Below are 19,454 nucleotides of genomic sequence, written 5' to 3' on the forward strand. Positions count from 1 at the left end.
ATGTGTTCCGGGAAAAGAGGATATCAACTAGGGGGGGGGCTAGTTTCTCTCCATCATGTTTGACTTTTCAAAAGGGAACTAGAACTAGACATTTCCAATCAAATGAACCTCTTCTAAAGTTCAAATGACCACCCCTTCCATAAAAACCTTATATGCCCCTGGGGTATTACTTATCCACAGACTATAGGAGATTCTGTGAAACCCAAAGGCCTTATTGTATCATCTTTGGACCATTTTTGAACAAATGGCTATCCCAAAATCCATATCGGATGCATTTGTACAAAATACGGCGTGGGGATGGCTGCTCACCGATTACTTTGACTCTTAAGAAGGGCATTAGACATCTGATTTCCAATCCAATGAGCCCCCTCCGGATTTTATACGACCACCCTTTCCATAAAATATTACATGCCCTCTGGGCATAACTTACAATCCTTGCGCTGAGGTCTTTGGGGGATTGTCATCCTCAAAGACATAATTTCCCGACCTTTTAACTACGCAGAATAAAATGGCTATCTCAAAATTTTGATTATGTATGTTTTAGGAATTGATGTGCGTGAGGGACCTTGTTGCCCTACAATCACTTTTAACTATTAAAAAGGTCACTAGCTTTTCCAACTTCCAATCTAATGAGGCCTTTCGTTAATTTCTACGACAACAAATGGCCACCTAAATTGTTTTTATCAGATACATTTCTGGAGAATATGTGGTGTGTGTCTGAGGGGGGGGGGGTATCTGCCCGCCCTCCGATCACTTTGAATCTTCTGATTACCAATCCAATGAGTCCCCTTCAAAGTTTATACGACCAATCTTTCTATAGAAATCTTATATGCCTCCAGGGCATGACTTACAACCCTTGCCCTGAGGACTGAGAGGGGGATGTCATCCTCAAAGACATTATTTCTGGACCTTTTAACTACGCTGAACAAAATGGCTACCTCGAATTTTTATTAGATGTGTTTGGGGAAATGGTGGTCGTGGGGGGGGGGGGGGTTGTTGTTGCTCTCCAATCACTTTTGACGATTAAAAAAGGAAGGAAAATTTTATGACCAGTTAGGCCTTCGAGACGAAGTGCCCAGGTCTAAAAACAAAACAAATAATACATAGTGCCCACATTGCTGTTTACTTAGGCAGCGCTGTTACGCTACCTATGGTTAACCATTGCTCTCAGATTATTCTCGATACCCATAGTTCTTATGGATTGACACTTGCTGTTTTGTTTTGTTTTTGTTTTTTTTGTTTTTTAGTTTTTTAGTTCTATTAACTTAGCACCTTCTTATAATCTAAAATCTTCAAAGCATTATTCCACACAAATCAAGAGTTCTAGAAAAATATCTTGAATTATGTTTTTGAATTCAACAAACAGAATTGCGATGGAAAAATTTTATAGACAGTAAAAAAAAAAATTGTTCAAAACAACAAGAGCACAGAAAAAGAATTTGTTAAAAGATTATATAAAAACTTAATATCAGAGGAAAATTCTGATCGATAATCGGCAACAGATAGTTGTTTTTTTATACTTTGCTCGGTGAACCGTTCATAGGTCTGAGGTCCCATTGAATGTTATGTTGCAAAACGTTTCCGTGAACAAAAATAAAATTCATTAATCGTATCCCCTCCCCCAAACACAAAATTTGAAGTTCCCTTGTCAAAGCCAACCCCCTGTTCAATCATCCAAGGTATCTGAAAGTTTCCACTTCGTAGCACTAGATATCGAGATTTCGTAGATATTTGAAAACCTGGTTGCATATACTGTCTGTTTATGTAGATGTGTCACTTTCGTTGTATGCTTTTAGGAAACCTTGACCTCGTGAAAGATCTCCAAGAGCTCCCATCTGATCAGAAACCAAGACCAAATATGATCACTTTCTGCTAAAAAGCGTCCGTGAACGATGGTTAACCTACATAATTTAGTGTCATGACCCCCTGGGGCTATGGGAACTGTGTCTTCTCCTGAGGATTAACTTCAATACCTTTTGATGTTTCTGAACAAAATATCCATTTCAAGAGTATTGGTCTATAACTGGGGGTGTTACAAAGGACCGTATAATATAAAAGGACGCAGAACGGAGGCTGGTTTCCCTCAATTCTCTTTTTGCCTTCCAACCAGACTCTAGAACTTCCTCTTGTCAATCAAATGGGCCAGGCCCCCTCCTAAGTTTGTGCGACCACACCTTTTCTACGAAGAAGCAGCGGAAAAGGTTTTTAGGCCTCGGTTAGGCCCTTTTGAAAAAAAGCTCATATATTAATCCCTGGATCGCCTATACCAGCCACATGGGCTTTTCTACTAAGCACCCCTAAGAGACGACAGAAACTGAATATTAGTCCGAATGCCTCACTATGCAGAAGAATAAGAAAAGTAGAAGAGTTTTTCTCTGCTAAAAAATACTTACTTGCATTTCTTTTTTTTCCATAAATTTCAGTTCTTAAAATTATTTGTTTCACATTAATATTTTTCTTATTGCAGTGGAAAAACAAATTGTCACGAACGTTGCCCTAAGAAACTTGCTTGTGGTCACGGCTGCCCCAACCTCTGCAGTGACCCTTGTATACCACCAGCCCAGTGCCAACTATGTATTGATTTGGACGAAGGTGATCTTTTACTTTACATTATCTTGGAAATGTCTTACATTTTGGTGGGGACTAGTTTTAATGGATTAGCCAGTTAAAGGTTCCTGAACTTCTCATTGACTCGCTATTATTGTTTTTATTCCTGGAGTATCATTTGCATTTTATTCCACAGATGAGACTATTCTTCTGTTTGGTATTGAAAACAACACTGAACGTTTTTATTTTATCTTGGAAGTTATTTTTTGGAAATTTGTAATGTGCCAATTTAATTTGCTTTGCCCAAAAAGGGGGAACTTTGTTCAAAAGAAATCAAAGCAGAATTTTTGTATACTTAAGCTGTTTTTAATTTACATTTTCTTTTGCATTAAACTTTAAACAAAATTGATAGATCTTTCATTATCCTTTTGCAAAGATTTTTTTTTTCCGAAAAATTTATGCACCATTATACTCAAAATTTCAACATAGCTCGGTAAATTTTCATTACTGCCGCTGAAAATATTGGTAATGTTGCAGAAGTGTGACTATGGTGGGATTCGGTAACTGCAGGGTTCAATCACGACAAATCTCAGTCAGGTCTCTGTGAAATGTTTTGATGTAAAAAATGTCTTCTGAAATTATAAAATTAGATATCTTGAACTATTTTATCTTTTTAAGATTAATTTTTCTTGTTTTAGAAACGCAGAATCGCCGGCGTCAGATGTATCAAGATCAGGCAAAGCAGAAAGCGCTTGAGTTCAGGATTGAAGCCACAAAATTCAAAATTGTGAATCTAGATCCATCCTCATCAGTATTCTTAGATGTTAATGATAAAGTTGTTAAGTACATCCAGCCTGCTCATAGCTGGCACCCTGAGGTTACATCAGTTCAAGAAGTTTTTAATGCAAATTTACTTGAAGCTTTTTATTCTTGTCAGGCCAGTTTGTTTGACCCTTCAAGTGCACGTGAAAAGTTTCACGGTACAGACGCAGATGCTTGTGAAAAAATCGTACATAACGGCTTTCGTCTGCCGCGAAATGACGGTATTCAGCGAATGTTTGGTTGTGGCATATATTTTGCCACTGATTCTAGTAAAAGTGCGCAAAAGGTTTACACAAAGGGGTCTAATTTGCTCATTTTGTGCGACGTTTTACTGGGAAAACAACTAAAGGTATCCGCTCATCATTACCAAATGAACTTAGAAACTATCAGGAGCTTAGGCTATGACTCCATCTTTGCCCCTCGGGATACAAAGAGTGTAGGCGGGGTTTTGTTTGATGAGTTTGTTATCTACGATCCACGTCAAGCATACCCTAAGTATGTTATTAATTATAAAGTTACTCAATTGGGTATATCTGTTGATAACGCGTTATCAACGAAATTTCAGGTTCATGAAATACTTCCCAGTAGGTCTTTTGACTCTTCAAATGAGTTGGATTACCACTTTCGCGTTGCCGAGGCCCAGTTTCGGCGTTTGTGTAAAACCCGAGAGGTGATTAAAGTTACTTACGTTCTGAATCCAAAACTTGAGTCAGAATTTGCAAAAACCATAAAGCAATTTCAAAAGAAATATGGTGCTAATAGTGAAGAAGCCAAACCAATCCTTGCGTTTCATGGCACTCCCGTGGAGTCAAACATCCAGTCTATACTGCAGAATAACTTTCAGAGTTCATACATAAAACAAACTGTTTATGGGTATGGCCACTATTTCTCAGAATTTCCTGATGTAGCTTTAGGGTATGCCAAAAATGTCAAAGCCCTTATTTTGTGCAAAGTATTAGCTGGAAGATCACAAGATGTAACAAGTCGTGTCAACATTGCAGAAGGATATGACTCAAATCGAGTGGACAAAGACGCTCTGGGAAGGGGCAAAATGATTATTATTAATAATGACAAACAAATTTTGCCCCGTTATGTAGTCCACCTTAATTAAAACAAGGGTATTAAAGTACGCTTCTTTTTTTGTGCAATGCTTTTCGCAAACTGATGTTAGAAAAAAAAAGCAGCAACCCATTAAACAACGTTGTAGTAGCTTTTAAATTTTAACGGTTCCTGCGTTGGAGGGATTTTATCATAAAGTGCTACATTCCAATTGCTTATAGCTTATAGCAGTAATAGTATGCTCCTGGTTTCTTGTAGTTCTTCTAACAAATGTTGTAAAACCGTAGCAACAAGATATGTTATTATTGAGCTGTAAGGGTTTCCTGTTTGGAAAAAAGAAACTTTCCGTTTAACTATTATAATAGTATAAAGGTAAGGTTTAGTCTGTGTTGCTGTTTGGAATTACAAAATGATTGACGAGCCCTTTAGCCACAAGTATTGTGTAACAGTAAATGGTCCAACAGTGAAATTAGAACAGAAATTTATTAGTAACCAGGAGGATAGTTGAATAAAATTAAAACAGCAATTTTTGTGCTGCATGTTACGTTACATTTGTCTTAGGTTGGTTTTGGTAGGATATGCCGTGGGGCATGTAGTTGTGTGTTTCAGGTGCGGCTCTGTAAAGATCCATTTGGAATTAGTAAACTTTCCTGAGATGTCCAATCTCTAAAATGATCATTATCATTCAACAAATCCTGTTTGTATTATGATTTATTGATGGAACTGATAAAACTTTTTCCAGTGAATAAAACTGAAACGAATCAAAGTGAGAATTATAATTTCTCTGCTACTAAGCGCTGCTGATAAGTTTAATACGACACATTTAATGTAAGGTGGTTTCTTTAAAGGAAACGTTTGGCTTGTCCCGATTTTAAAGTGTTGATTGATATATTATTAAAAAGAAACTTTTTATTCATTTCTCCTTGTTATTTACATTGTGTGCAATAGTGTAATAGCGCGTCCCCATTGGTAAGTTCTTCAACGGTTGTGGTGTCCAGTTTGTAAACTGCCAATACAGAACTGGTAAACAGGTTTGAATTGAAATCGACTTTGTAAATTGCCACTGATGAATCTGCTTCTCCTGCCAATTAAGATGTGGATTAAAAGATACTTTTGGAACATTTTTTGGTTCTCGTGAATCTACTATTTGATCCTAAATGGATGTTTTACTTCTTTATTCATATTTTCCTATTTTTGCAATATCAAAAACAACATTAAAAAACCAGGTTGTATTTAAATAAAACACTGTAAAAATTGTACTATCACTAAAAATTTTGGACATTGTGAGAACCAGGTATTATTTTTAAAATAACTTACAGGAAGGACCGGGAACTATTAAGAAGTGTCCCCTTCTTAAATTTTTCGCTATTCCGAACCTGAACATTTTCCTTTTAGCCTTTTCCTACCGTATACTTTCACAATTTGGTTGCGAGATATTGATTTTAAAGAAAAGGAAAACATTCAACAGAAGACAGTAGTGTCTGTGCTCATTTCTAAACAGCTAATTTTTAATTTAATTTTTGCTGTACAATATTTGCCTAAATATACTGACGATGTTGAATAGTTCAGTTGTGTTTATTGACCTTTTTTGTTTGGCTTACTGTTTAACTTTATCTAGGCCCAGTTGTACCAAAAAGAATGTAATTGAGGTGTTTAGTCGATTTCCTCGGATAAAACTGTCTGTGATTTATTGTGCTATCTAGTTTATGCTACTATTAGGAGCCAACTTGATTATGTCTACTTTTGTTGTTTTGAGAATTCAGTGCCATAGCACTGTAATGTGTTTTTTTTTATTATTATTTTCGAGTATGTATATGGATGAGGTTGTTCTTATCTCTTTAAAGATAAGGATTGGTACCAACAATTTATTTTAATTTGGCTGTAAAATGGTAAATAATGTTGTTCTTGAAGCCAGTTTGACTAATTTAGTAAATAAAACCTTTGTAATTAAAATTAGTCCCAATCAATAGTATAGAAGTGTTTAATGTTATTATACAATGTTTAATTTGGCTGTAAAACACTAAATAATATTTTTCTTTGAAGCAAGTTGTCTATAGTGGTAAAAAAAACCATTATAAATATAATTAGGTGCAATAAATAGTACCAAAGTGTTAATATTATTATATAATGTTTAGTTAGGCTGTTAAAAGCTAAATAGTGATTTTCTTTAACCCAAGTTTTGACTTTGACTAAGTTGGTGAACAAAACCAAGGTTCTTAAAATTTAAATATACTAAATATTGTGGAAGCTTTTAATATTGCTGTTCATATTTCCCCTTTCTTTACTTGTGCCTCCTGATTGTGGTAAAAGCTTTGTGATTTTAAGGATTTTACTGTAACACTTCCAAAAGAAAACAGTTTTTTTTATTTATTTTGTTCTGTGCTTTTTTATTATTTTTTCTTGTCCATTCTCATTTTGGCAATATCAACGGCATTTTAAGGATTTTACAGTAGCATAAGGAAAAGATTTTTTATACTAGGTTTGTTAGTTCGTATTTTTTTCATTTGTGGCTCCTTACCGTGGGAAAGCTATTATGCGATTTTTGGAATATTACTGCTGCATATGCAAAAAAACATTTTCATTGCTGATTTTGTTTTTATGTTCAATATATCAGTCAGCTGACATTCACGCGGATAATTTAATCGGCTGTTCTCTTTGGTAAGATGGATATTTTAATCAAACAATTTTAATTAGATGACAGTTTTGTGTAGCTAATTGACAGCTCTCTTTTATTTGAGTTTTGAAATTTGGACCTGTGTAAATTGGTACAAATTTTTTTTTTGGATTATGTGTTTTGTATTTTTTTTTTCATATAAACGATTTTGTATAATTAAAAAAAACGCAAGAAGTCTGTATTTGTTCAAAATTCTGGCTTAGGTGTTTCTTATATTGGCCTTGGCAGGGCGGTTCCAAGGATTTTGGCCTAAATTAAAAAAAGAGTTAAGCCTTATTTCCCTAAAATCTTCGAAGCCTTATAAGTATTAAATAAAAAAAAACTAGTTTTTTTTTATTGAAAGTAAGGTGCGACATTAAAACTTAAAACGAACAGAAATTACTCCGTGTATGAAAGAGGCTGTTCCCTTCTCAACGCCCCGCTCTTTACGCTAAAGTTTGACTCTTTCTCTCAATTCTACGTTATTAAACAGCATTTCAGTACTTTATAAAATGGAAAATAGGGGGTGTTTCCCCTATTTTCCAAAATAAGGCAAATATTCTCAGGCTCCTAACTTTTGATGAAAAAGACTAAATTAGAAAAAACTTATATATTTAAAATCAGAATAAAAATCCGATACTTTTGATGCATCTTTTAGTATCAAAATTCCGTTTTTTAGAGTTTCGTTTACTATTGGGCCGTATCGCTCCTTTCTACAGTTCGTTACTACGAACTGTTTGAATAAAAGAGTGGATACAGGATATACATTAGATTCTCCCGTGCCCTAATTTAGATTGTAGATCTAGTAATCTAGAAAAACAACTTAGTGATTAAGGGAAATGCCCCTCTTCTATACTTTTACCGTGATACAAGAAACAACAGTTAGAGTAAATTCAGAGTGACTATTTCCCTTATGGTCGCATTCCGGTCTAACCACTATAACTTCCATTCGATTTTGTTAGGCGAATAGCTTAGAAAAAGATTCAATATAGTTAATTATTAGCCGACGTATACATCAAACTAGATGACCCTTTGCTTCCAGTTAAGGTACCTCAAAACTTTTAATATATTGTTTTTTATTATAAAAAATTCTTATGATTTTGTTTCCAATATGCATAAAAGCACTAGGAAAGCGTCATCAGTGCCAGATAGAATTGTCTCGTTAGATAGCCTATTACAAGGTCTTTTGCTATTCTATCTTGTCGATTGACTGAGAAAGAATTTTTTTTCCTCGGTTGTTTGTTTTCGCATCAACAATCGGCATCTGATTAATTCAAATAAACACATGTATAATCAGTTTCGTATGATTTCGCCTAATTAATACCCTCTTCTTTCATCACAGTTGTGAGGTGTGTTTAAAGGGGATCTACCGGATGGACCATCTGGTGCTGGAGCTCTTCCTTGCAAACCTCCACCTTCCCAACTTCCTCGCTCAATGAAAAGAGATGCAGAATTTAAACTTCTTTTGTTTCTTTATTTTTTATTTGACAGAGTAGGTTAATAGAAAGTCATGATTTGAAAATGCTATCAGAAAGAAAGAAAATGAATACTAATATTAATTACGTCAAGCTAAGCTAAAAGATCAAACTCGTGGTCCCGTAGAAAATCATGTCTGATTGCAGCAATGCATTGTGATTATAGGTTAGGAGGCGCTAAAAAGTGCCCCTAACAAGGATAGGTTGTGCATAAAGACTAAAGCCTTTCCGCTGTTGTGAAATAGTTTTTGGTCTCGGCTCAAGTATTTTCACTTTTCTTTGCTCCAATCCCCAGAGGGTAACTCCTCCTTGTGCACACTGAAGTAGTGTCGGAGCGGGCCCTCCACTAGTTCACCCAACGAGAACTGATGCTATTAACTCTGTTGTAGGTAACTTTGAGAGGTGGAGCTTCTCGTGAAAAGTATAACCGAGTTAAAGACACAGTTTTGCATCCAAAATTTAACTCTAGAGTTGATCTGTTTTTGTGTGTTTTGTTGGGCTGTTTAACCCCGTCCTGATGTCTTATTTTGTTGTAGGTTTTCTTCCAGTCGTTTTATGGCACTTGTGGGAAAATATATTTTAATGGGGGTAAGAATTGCCGTGTAGGACTCCAATAACTGTTGATAGAAGGGTGCCTTATTGAGCGTCAGAATTTACATTTTTATCCAAAAAATTAACTATTTGCGTTTGGATAGTCATAAAAGATTTTAATGTATGCAGTATATCACTCTTCCCTCTACCACTGTCAATCTTAACAAGCGGTTGTGCCAGCAGACTTTACTGCATATTTTATCTGTTTCGGGTACACCTTCAGAGGATAGACAAAACACTTTCCTTTAGATTAGAGCAGTGGTTTCCAACAGATTTTGGGCCATGCCCAACCTAGGCTAAAATCCTGATGACCTCTCGCAATTTTTAAATTTTATTATTCAAAATTTTCCGTGTATTCCCCCCAAGCAAGCTTAAGGTCCTTTAACTAGGTTGTTTTTGTTTTGTTTTTCGTTTTTTTTTTGTTGGTCGTCCACTAGACAATTTTTATACAAATGAAATACTGTCTGAATACAATATCTTTTACACCATGTAAGACGTCATTGCAATGCTAACATTATCTTTTTTTGCTATTTAAATGCGAAAGAATGTTAAATCATTCACATAATTTTCTTTTTCAAAATTAAGGCTCTGAGAGTATAGTGAGCCGAAGCGTGCACGCCCTGTCCATGGCCCACTGAAATATTGCCATGCCCCACCGGTGACAGTGACACATTTTCACTTGCGGTGGGAATCGGGTGTTTCCAACTCGCACGGCATCGATGGTCTTGGAGACCTCTTTGGACTAAGCTGAGCGGTCTTCTCTTAGCTACTCTTCAAACTTGAGCCGTTATATTGATCATGTGAGACCAAACTTTCTGGACCCCTTTACAGGTTCAAGGTCTGATTTGGGCAGGTTCCACTAGCTCTTCCTCTGTCTTCCTTGGTATCTCTCCCAGGACCTAACACGCTCGGCTATAAGTATTTGTCACATACCATCCCATTTAACCAATTTCTTTCCAAACACAGCATCTACTACTACTGCTAGTAACTTACCGCAACACCAAGCCGCCTGAGGCCAAGACACCTACGCACGCTCTCCTCATTCCCAATCTAATCAAAGCCCGTTTTCTATACACTCCCAGGAAGTTCCCACTTCCCTTAAATCATTCTTTATGACATCCTCCCATCCTAACCGCGGAAGACCTGCTTTCCCTTAAGCCCTAGGCAGTTGACCGAAAAGGACAATCTTCGGTAATCTGTCATCCTTCATCCGCAGAACGTACCCTAGCCGTCTCAACCTTTCTCTCATTATAGCCCTAGAAATCGGGACTGAGCCACACTTTTCATACAGCCTACTGTTTGAAATACGGTCAGTCAACCGGGTTCCCAGAACAATCCGTAGTCAATTTCTCTGGGAAACATCTAGCAAATCTTCATCCACTTTTCGGAGCGCCCATGCTTCAGAGAAATATTGAAATCATCAGCATAACCTAATTCCACGGAAGTTTTTCCTCCCTAATTGATTCACTGTTCTCTCATTGCCTTTCCTGTGCTACTTAAGACAAGGTCCATCAAAATGATCCACATAAAGTGGGATAGAACACAGTCAAGCTTAACTCCTGATTTAATACGAAACCAGCTGCTAATTTCATTTCCTACCTTAACCGCTGCAGTATTATTCTCGTACATAGCACTAATCCCTTTAATGTATATGTCTGGTAAACCATACAAGGATAAGATCTTCGCTAAAGCTCTTCTATCAACAGAATCGAACGCTTGCTCGTAATCTATAAAACTGAGGACTAAAGGTGTTTGATAACTGAGGCACTTTTCAATTATTAACCAAAGAGTGGAAATTCGGTCGATACATCCTCTACCCTTTCTAAAACCGAACTGTTCTTCTCTTATAACTCTGTCTACAGCATCAATCTTTTCGTTATCCCACGTCACCTTTTCATCTTCACTTATTCGCAGCCTTAGAGACTTAGTCTTCTTAACATTAATTTTCACACCTATGCTAGCGCCCGTTACCACGTATTTATGTTCCGAATCCCCTAATGGTTTGATGTAGCCCTAGGCAGAAAAAAATGTTGCTGATTTTGTTGTTTCTTGGCATTTGGCAGAATGGCAAATTATTGATTTTATATTTTTACACTCCTATGGTATGCCTTGATCCCCTTCCCCAGATTATGAGGCATAGAACCGCTACTGAGCTTACGTCTTAACAGGAGCTTTTACTTATGCATGAGAAACTTCCAGCTGTTTTCTTGTCCCCTACTTTTGTATATGACAGCTCTTAACATTACCGACAATGCACCGATTGATAGCAAAAAGGTCATAACTGACATCCCTAGTCGAAATTGAGATACGAGCGCTACCTAGCATCATTTTTTACAATCTTTCTAGTGGTATAATACCTTTTATCGTATGTTGGCTCTCAGCTGAACAAATCAACAATACAACTTTATGGCTAAACTGCGGAGGCTAAACTTAAAGCAGAGGACACTTCTTCCATGGAAGTGGTTGAGTTTCTTGTGGTACCAAAGCCGTTGGATCGAAAACCTGTTATTCCAGTTGAAAACATCCGAGATGTACAGTCAGACTACAAGTTAATGTCCCCTCAAGATGTGGCATGCTGCAAGCGCGTTTTTGCTATTATTGGTCAAGAAAACGACCCTCCACCCACCACAGTACAGACAACATGCCCAAAAGAAGAAGCGGCAGCCCACCTTCGCCAAACAAGCCGAGAAATGGGAAAGGACATAAGTAAAGGACTGAGCAGCTACCTTGCTCTGTTGTTTTAACCACGTAATTGAAACTTCTGAAGTTGGTTTATAATGATTTTGAATTAAGGTTCAGTTTAAATAAAGTTGTGCAAATAGGTAGAAACTAACCTTGGCTGTTCCCAAGAAAACCTTGACAATAAACAGTCGTAATATAATGGAAAAAGAACCGATGTGCTGTCCAGCACTTTTGTCGTAACTACCATCAAGGAGGCACACTCATGCCTCTATAAAGAGGCGAACCACGACAATGTTAAGCGATCTTCGGTTCCAGTGGTCGCAGAGGGATGGGGAGGGATGCATTTCGTAGCCCGAGCTTCAACTAAGAAACCTGCCAAATTTCATCCCCCTCCGACTTTTCCTTCATGGGGAAAACCTGGCCGAAAGTTTCGACCCACCAACCCCAGCCCCCCTTTAGCGTTGTCCGATCGGGCTGAAATTCACAAGTTAAGGTCCCCTAGGGCCCAGAAGCTTATCCGCGAAATAGTAGCAAAAAGGACGGGTAAAATGCCGTATTCATTTTTGCTTGACCTTTTGACCTAGTAAATTTCACCAGACAGAACCAAATTCTACCAACAGGTCTTCCATACTAGCGGCTTTAAACTGGCGTTTATTCGTTTTTCTATCTACTATACCTTCAGGTCCACGAAAATCAAGTTTTTCAGTTGTATTCTTCTCAAAATTTGAAAAAGTGCAGATACGACCTTTTTTTTCTATCAACCAGCAAATTGTCTTTGACAAGCCCATTTTAGTAGATAACCAAGTAGTATAACCAAGTTTAGTAGTCAAAATACACAGCTAGGTCACTTCCTCTTAGCTCCAACCAAATGGGTTGTCATTCAGTAATCCGTTCTGCTGGATGTCCTGATGACAAGAGTTTAGGGACCCCCCCCCTAATGGTTGCCTCGGGTCCAGATTCCCAAAAGGACCAATTGAACACTTTTCATACGTCACGCAGAGCTTGGTTGAGATTTGATTATTTAGGCTATGAAAAACCATGTGATGATGATGACGCATAATCGAGCCTTTCAAACGCAAACCAATGATGCCAATTTATTACTTTTAAGGGATCGCTATCAAAGCAATTAACTAAATTACAAATTTTCACATTTACAACCAAAAATAAGCAGTAATACTGGAAAATGATATAAACCCTTTTCCAAACAAATATACTTTTCCAAATAAAACACTTTTGTAATAAAATACAAAAGTAAGCAAAACAAATGCTAGAAAATGTTTCCCCTAGATAACTGGTGCATTAAATTCAAAACCACCCATGAGTTTTCATTTTTAATTTCAAGTGAACAGATATCATTTGAGTTCGTTTGAGATATTTGTTGCAATTTTTTTTTCAGTTGCCCTATATGTTAAAGGACAAAATTTTTAAACAATTTTAAAACGTAACACAAAATTTTAATAAAAACAGTTTGCCTTACTACAAAGAAAGGAATATATATCACCTAGACTCAGAGAAAGTGGAGGAAAAAAAGAAATAAAAATATTTCAGAGAAATTAATTCATCAGGCATCGAGGGCGGGGGGTGTGAAGAGTTGGGGCTTTTAATTCTCTCAAAAAATGAAGATTTTTTTATACAATTTTTCCTAAAATTTCAATATTTCTTTGATAAGTAGATCTTTTGTGGTTCGTTTTCGTCTTTAGCCCCCACCCCTCACGGCCCAGAAAATTTCTGCAGCCGTGCCAGGAACTCAACATGGAGACATAACAACACTGGACTGATTCGATGTTCAATAGGAAATTTTAAGGCTTTTATATGACCAAGCTTATTTCTATGCCAGAAATTCTGCTGAAATCCAACAGACAAAACAACATAAACGGTTTTTAATTCACAGGCAAATAGTAATCAAGAGTTTACTCAGAGCAAAGAGTCTAATATCACATCCCAACCATATGCGAAATTTGGAAAATCACGCAAAACTGAAACTTTTTGGCTTTTAATGAGGAAGATCTAAAATATTTGACCCCTCCTCCCTCAAACAAAAATACGGTTAAATCCTTAAGGACATAAGGATTAAGCTTCTCTTGACGAAATAAACAAATTTCGATGGCGAAAACTGAACAAGGAATCAGTACAGAGTTCTAACAAAAAGGAGGAGCCAAAACCAGTCCCAAATTAGGCAGTTTTCCTAATAGCTCAGCACTAAACATATTTTAATGAAAAAAATAAAAAGGAATCAGTACGGGTTTGTAACAGAAAAAAGGAGCCAAAACCAGTCCCAACTTAGGCAGTTTTCCCATTAGCTTAGCACTAACATTGCACAGATCACTCAAATAATAAAGACATGAAAATATGCTATTGGAATGAAAGGAGAAAGTATTATATACAATTTATACCTAGAAAAATATTTGACCATAAGTGAAAAAAATATCTATAAAAATACAGTGGCAAAATATAAAGAAGGGGAAAGATAAATGTTTCCTTCAAAGAAAACAAATGTGCCATTTAGAGATATTCAAATACAACCATTATACCAGAAATAAAATTTGACTACAGATCGAAAAGCAAAACATAAAGGCCATACGATAAATGAACAAAACACTTAGAGACTGAAAAGCAGTATACATCAACATAAAATATGAAGAGACAAGTTGAGCGCCTAATCAAAATTAGCCTGATGTTAAGGAGCAGTGTTGAACCAGCTACATAGGTTAGGTTAGGTCAAAAAACCCATATTCTGACGCATCAAAAAAAAAAAAAAAATTTAAGGTCCATCAATTCTTTGTCTTCCCACGTTTTTGTTTCTTTCTATTTGATGATGTTTTACAACGATTCTTAAAACCACACACAACTCCACATTAATAAAACAGTATTCCCACTACATTCATTTTTGTAATTTCCGGATTATAGGTGTTCTTACTTATTGTTTCTTTAATATATTTTTATTAGACAATTTTAGCAAAATATTTTTTTCAGTCTACAATATTTACTCCTAAAATATTATTTACTGTTATGCATCAATATTAAATTAATATGTCCATCCCAAAGCTGCTATTTTCTGTTGTTTCTTTTTTCTTTTAAGAAAAGAGCTATAAGATTGTTCAAAGAGTAAGCAGAAATAGGCCCAAGGACTCAGAATTGGATCACTACAAAGTCAACATGTTTTAACTTTATTTTTGAATCTAATACCTGCGGATCAATTACAACTGCCTTTCCCCCAAATTTTCTGAGAATTTATTTCATCAAATCTGTTTTTCAAAAAAAGAAAAAAAAAGAAATAGACGGCTCAAAAAAGAAAATAAATAAATAAATATTGAAAAATGAGGGTAAACAGTAATGTTTCTCCGAGTCAAACTATCGTTTTATAGGATGGGAAGCCGGTTTTCAATTATATCTAAACTTACCATTGAAGAGGGATTATATAAATCAGAATCCAAATTCCTTCACACTGTCAAAACCCTCCTTTCCTGTGTATATTTTAAAAAGTTCTAGTTAGAAGAGAGCTTGAAAGGATAATTTTCATAGCTGATCGGTTTTAGCATTCTTGAAGAATTATTGAAAGAACAATATTAGAAATTTCGGCTCAATCTTTTTTTGTACGGATGAAAATTTTTTGTAAGGAATGAAAATGGGGAAAATTACGAAATATATAAAAACATATCCGGGGTTAAACTTAATCTACGATGTAAATTGAGAAATCAAACCAACAAATGCTCTTCTCCAAGTTTCATCAGCGAGAAAAACTTTAAGGTATTTATAATTAAGATTTATACAATTTAATGAAAACAATTACTAAGAGGGAAATTAGTAAGATACTGACTTCAATAAAGCATAAAAAGACTATTTTCCAGTGAAACACAAGGAAAACATCTAGCAGCTAACTAGTTTCAACGTAAATTGAAATCCAGTACCCAAAAATATACGTTCGGCACTTTCAGGAAAATTTTCTGCGAAACCATAAATTGTACAAATCTAGAGAAATGTGACCACATAGGATTTGTTACTTTCAGACAGATATTGAAGTTCTGTTTTCTTTTTCTGTGTAAAATCTAAAAACGCACCAATCTCATATTTGAGTGGGGGTGGGGGGTTGTTTGGGAGAAGAGGAATCATTTCACAAGGATGGAACCCTCTCCTACAGCGGAACTGATTACCCTCCTAGCATACAGCGTTATCTAATAATTCAAATATACTTGAGAATTCTGCAGATAATTTTTTCTCCGCAAGGGAATTTCAATCCTGAAACCAGAGCAAAGAAGCCTTATACTACATTTTTGTACGACAACTTCATATTTTATTCTAAAAATATTGCACTTTACAAATAATTAAATTTTTTTAAGTTGAAATAGTTTTACTTTTGTTTTGCAATTTAGTTTTTTTTTAAACTAAAGTTTTATCCGAAACCACGTTTCGTGCTCAAATATAGGCAGGTGCACAGAAATATTCTTTGAACTTCCCCATAATTTCCTGACTTTACAATATTGGTAAATGTCCGTCACATCTATCCAATCACACAAGGTTACACAAGAGGTAGCTGACAACAATATTCATCTGGAGTAACATTACAATCATAGTCCGGTTGGTTTCCAATCATTCAAAGAGAGCATGTTCAGTTTTGTTTCATGGCTGTTTTTTTCCTATTGGAGGGAGGGGGAGAAGGGACTTAGAATCTTGTGTTTTGAGTAATGGTCAGAATATTTTTATTCCGGCTCCAACAAGATTACACACCAGGGTTTTGTTTTGTTTTATGTCTTTTTTTTTTACGCAAAAACAATTCTTCACCTGTTTAAAATCAATTAAGTTAAAATTCAGTTGAAACCAAATCAAAAGCTGACTGCAGTATGAAAAGACAGCAAATTGTCAGCGGTTAGAAGACAAGCACCGATGAGAATGATTAAATATAAGCGTGCCGACTACCGGAACCCGGCGACTGGTAATTGCAAAAATATTTGTATTTATTTTAACAAGGGATCACAACAATTAAAAAAACCTTAAAAAAATAGTCAAAAGTTTGAAGCTTTACTCAGCTAAACATAGCTGTTTCTCATGTTTCCTGCATTTTTCTTAACAATTCCCATATTTCTCATTATTTTTTTCTGGCTTTGAACAAAATTTTATATTTCTAAAATGAGTTTCCTACCGCAAAAATAATAAGAGCTTTTCCGTAGATGGGACACGTCGGTATTAGTAAATTAAAAGAGAGGCTATACTTTTTAATAATTTGATTACGGGTTTTACGGGTTTAGACCAAACAACGCTAAACACACAATATCAAAACTAGTTATACTCTGGTACCAAAAGCCTGAGCATCTACAGGCTATCGAATATGAGGGCGGTCAATAACTATCAGCGGCAAGATATTCACGCAGAGGTATTCAAAACACCCCATCTTTATTTGATTCTGTAAACTAAGAGGTAAAAGTAGTTTAAGAAACCTTCTGTGAAATGTGACTTCCGACCGAAGTTTTTGTTCGAAAGATACGATCAATGGAGGAAAACTTTGGCAAGACAGAACTACACATCGTAGGGGAGGGGGAGGAGAGGTGTAACTGATTTTGAAAACTAGTTTTGTGTTAGTACTTTTATTATTAACATAAAAACTAAAATCACCTTCCCCCGTATCTAAAAAAAAATAATGTTTGTTTCTGCATCTTCATTAAAAAGAATTTAGAAATCCCCCTCCTCCGCCAACAGTTTTTTAAATTAACATCAAAACCATTTAAGTTTCCAAATAAAATCTGGAGGATCGAGGCAGTTTCAATATCAGGGCGACCAAGGAAAAATACTCTCTGCTTTTTTAGGGGGGAGGGATTGTTTGGGTTAGTGTTGCGAGTGTATAATTTAAAAATTTTTTGATGGATGTATTGGTTTGACTTTTTGTTTTGTTTCTCCCCTGCTTTTTTCTGGCCACAGAGCCTTACGAGGAAGACTAAGTTAAAGTGCATGCTCGTTTTCGAACGTAAAATACTATGGATTTTGTTAAATATTCATATACTTCTTGTCTGTTCTTTCTTTCAATTCAAAGGGGTACTATATTAAAGAATATGCCTATAATATTTGAGGCTTTAAAGGATTGCGAATAAATTATTTTCTACTGATTTGACAAATCTTCTAGTCATATTATAACTGAGTGGTAATAACTCAGGTAACAAAGACCTGATACAGAAGTTATTTTATATTCTCCTTTCAGTTTTCTACTTTTTTAAGTCACTCTATCTTTCTTGAATTTATCCATGCTGAGAGGTAAAATTAGTAAAAACCAAACAAAGTTCACTAAAAATATAAAAAAGAGTAAATAGACTAGCAGATATATACAAGCACTGAAACTCCGAAAAAGTACAAAAAAGAACAGAATAAGAAAATTCTGACATAAAAATAGGCTACACATCAGCCCTAAAATATTGATCTTGCAGAACGCTATATATTTCTAAAGCAGAAAAATGTGCACATCCGGAAACACAATTGTCTAAAAAATATCCGAGAGCACGTAACATGAGATTTAGCATGTACATGAAAGAGCATCTGATAGGAGGGGCTCAAAGGGATAGAATCTTTCAAAAAACCTTTGCAGAAGAAAAATCGATGAAAAATAATTGAGGCGAAAATGATATTTGATAATGATAAATTGAAGTCAGTTGGATAATTTCTTGAAGTTTACTGAATTGTTTAAACGAGATGGGACAATTTCCTCAAAGCACAACTGACTGAAAATATATGCAAATTATGAAATATAAAAATTAGCAAAATTTATGGATGGACAGATTCCTCTTTTACAGATTACCAATTTTGGGAGGGGTGTCAGCAGTTATTCTAATTTACAATATTATACTTTAAAGAGAAATCTTGTTTTATCATATCAAAGCATACCAATTTCTGAATCTCAAAATACTAATGACTTTCCCGATATATTTTTTTTTTTTACTTTACTCAGGTCTCATTTGTCTGTGTTGTTTCCTTCTAATTTTCGAATTTGAGCCTCCCTTTAGGTGTTGGATACCCCCTACATAAATGTGCGCAAAATAATAGAATAAAAAAATAAGAATGACAACTTCTAATTTAAGTTTTGTTTCATTTTGATCTTACGTTGTTTGTTTCTGATTTGTTATTTTTTTTGCCTACAATTTCTGAAGAAGGAAAATGTCCTCCCAAATATCCGAAGGAAGTTGTCTTCCTGAAATATCAATTTGAGGTTATTTGGTCAGGGGTTTTTGTGTCAGAGAATTTCTATGGGGAAAGTCATGTTGAAAAAGCCCATGAACTGTATATTTGGGAAATCACAGCTTCATTAGCCATCATACTCCAATCTCGAGATAATTTCAATTTCTCAAAAAAAAATTCTCTAAAGAATCGGTATGAAGTGTCATACAACAGCAATATAACTAAAATTCGTTAATGAAAATTAACGTTAATGAAAATTAGCGTTAACGAAAATTCGTTAACATAGTAAGTTATCTTAATGCTCTATCTGTACAGCTTTCTCACCAATACGATTCACAACAGAGGCAATCCAAGAATAAATAAACTCTCACGAAAATTGGTTCGATAAATTAATTATTGAAATGCTGAAACTCTGATGCTGATAAAAGTATAGAGGAGGGATCATCGCAAACTCAGAAAGTTGTTGAGTA

The 19,454-nt window shown here is 35.5% G+C and overlaps 1 protein-coding gene across 1 annotated transcript in view; it reads left to right on the plus strand.

Moving 5' to 3' along the window:
* LOC136031445 (uncharacterized) overlaps positions 1 to 6,362 on the plus strand; it is a 29,674-nt gene extending 23,312 nt beyond the window's left edge. The window contains exons 4-5 of the mRNA XM_065711040.1: positions 2,468 to 2,592; positions 3,246 to 6,362. Of these exons, the coding sequence (XP_065567112.1) occupies positions 2,468 to 2,592; positions 3,246 to 4,480 (1,360 nt within the window). The 3' untranslated portion in view covers positions 4,481 to 6,362. The remainder of the gene's footprint in view (positions 1 to 2,467; positions 2,593 to 3,245) is intronic.
* The last annotated feature ends 13,092 nt before the right edge of the window (positions 6,363 to 19,454 follow it).

The sequence above is a fragment of the Artemia franciscana genome, chromosome 9 (genome assembly GCF_032884065.1).
Source record: "Artemia franciscana chromosome 9, ASM3288406v1, whole genome shotgun sequence".
In the NCBI taxonomy this organism is placed as follows: Eukaryota; Metazoa; Arthropoda; class Branchiopoda; order Anostraca; family Artemiidae; genus Artemia; species Artemia franciscana.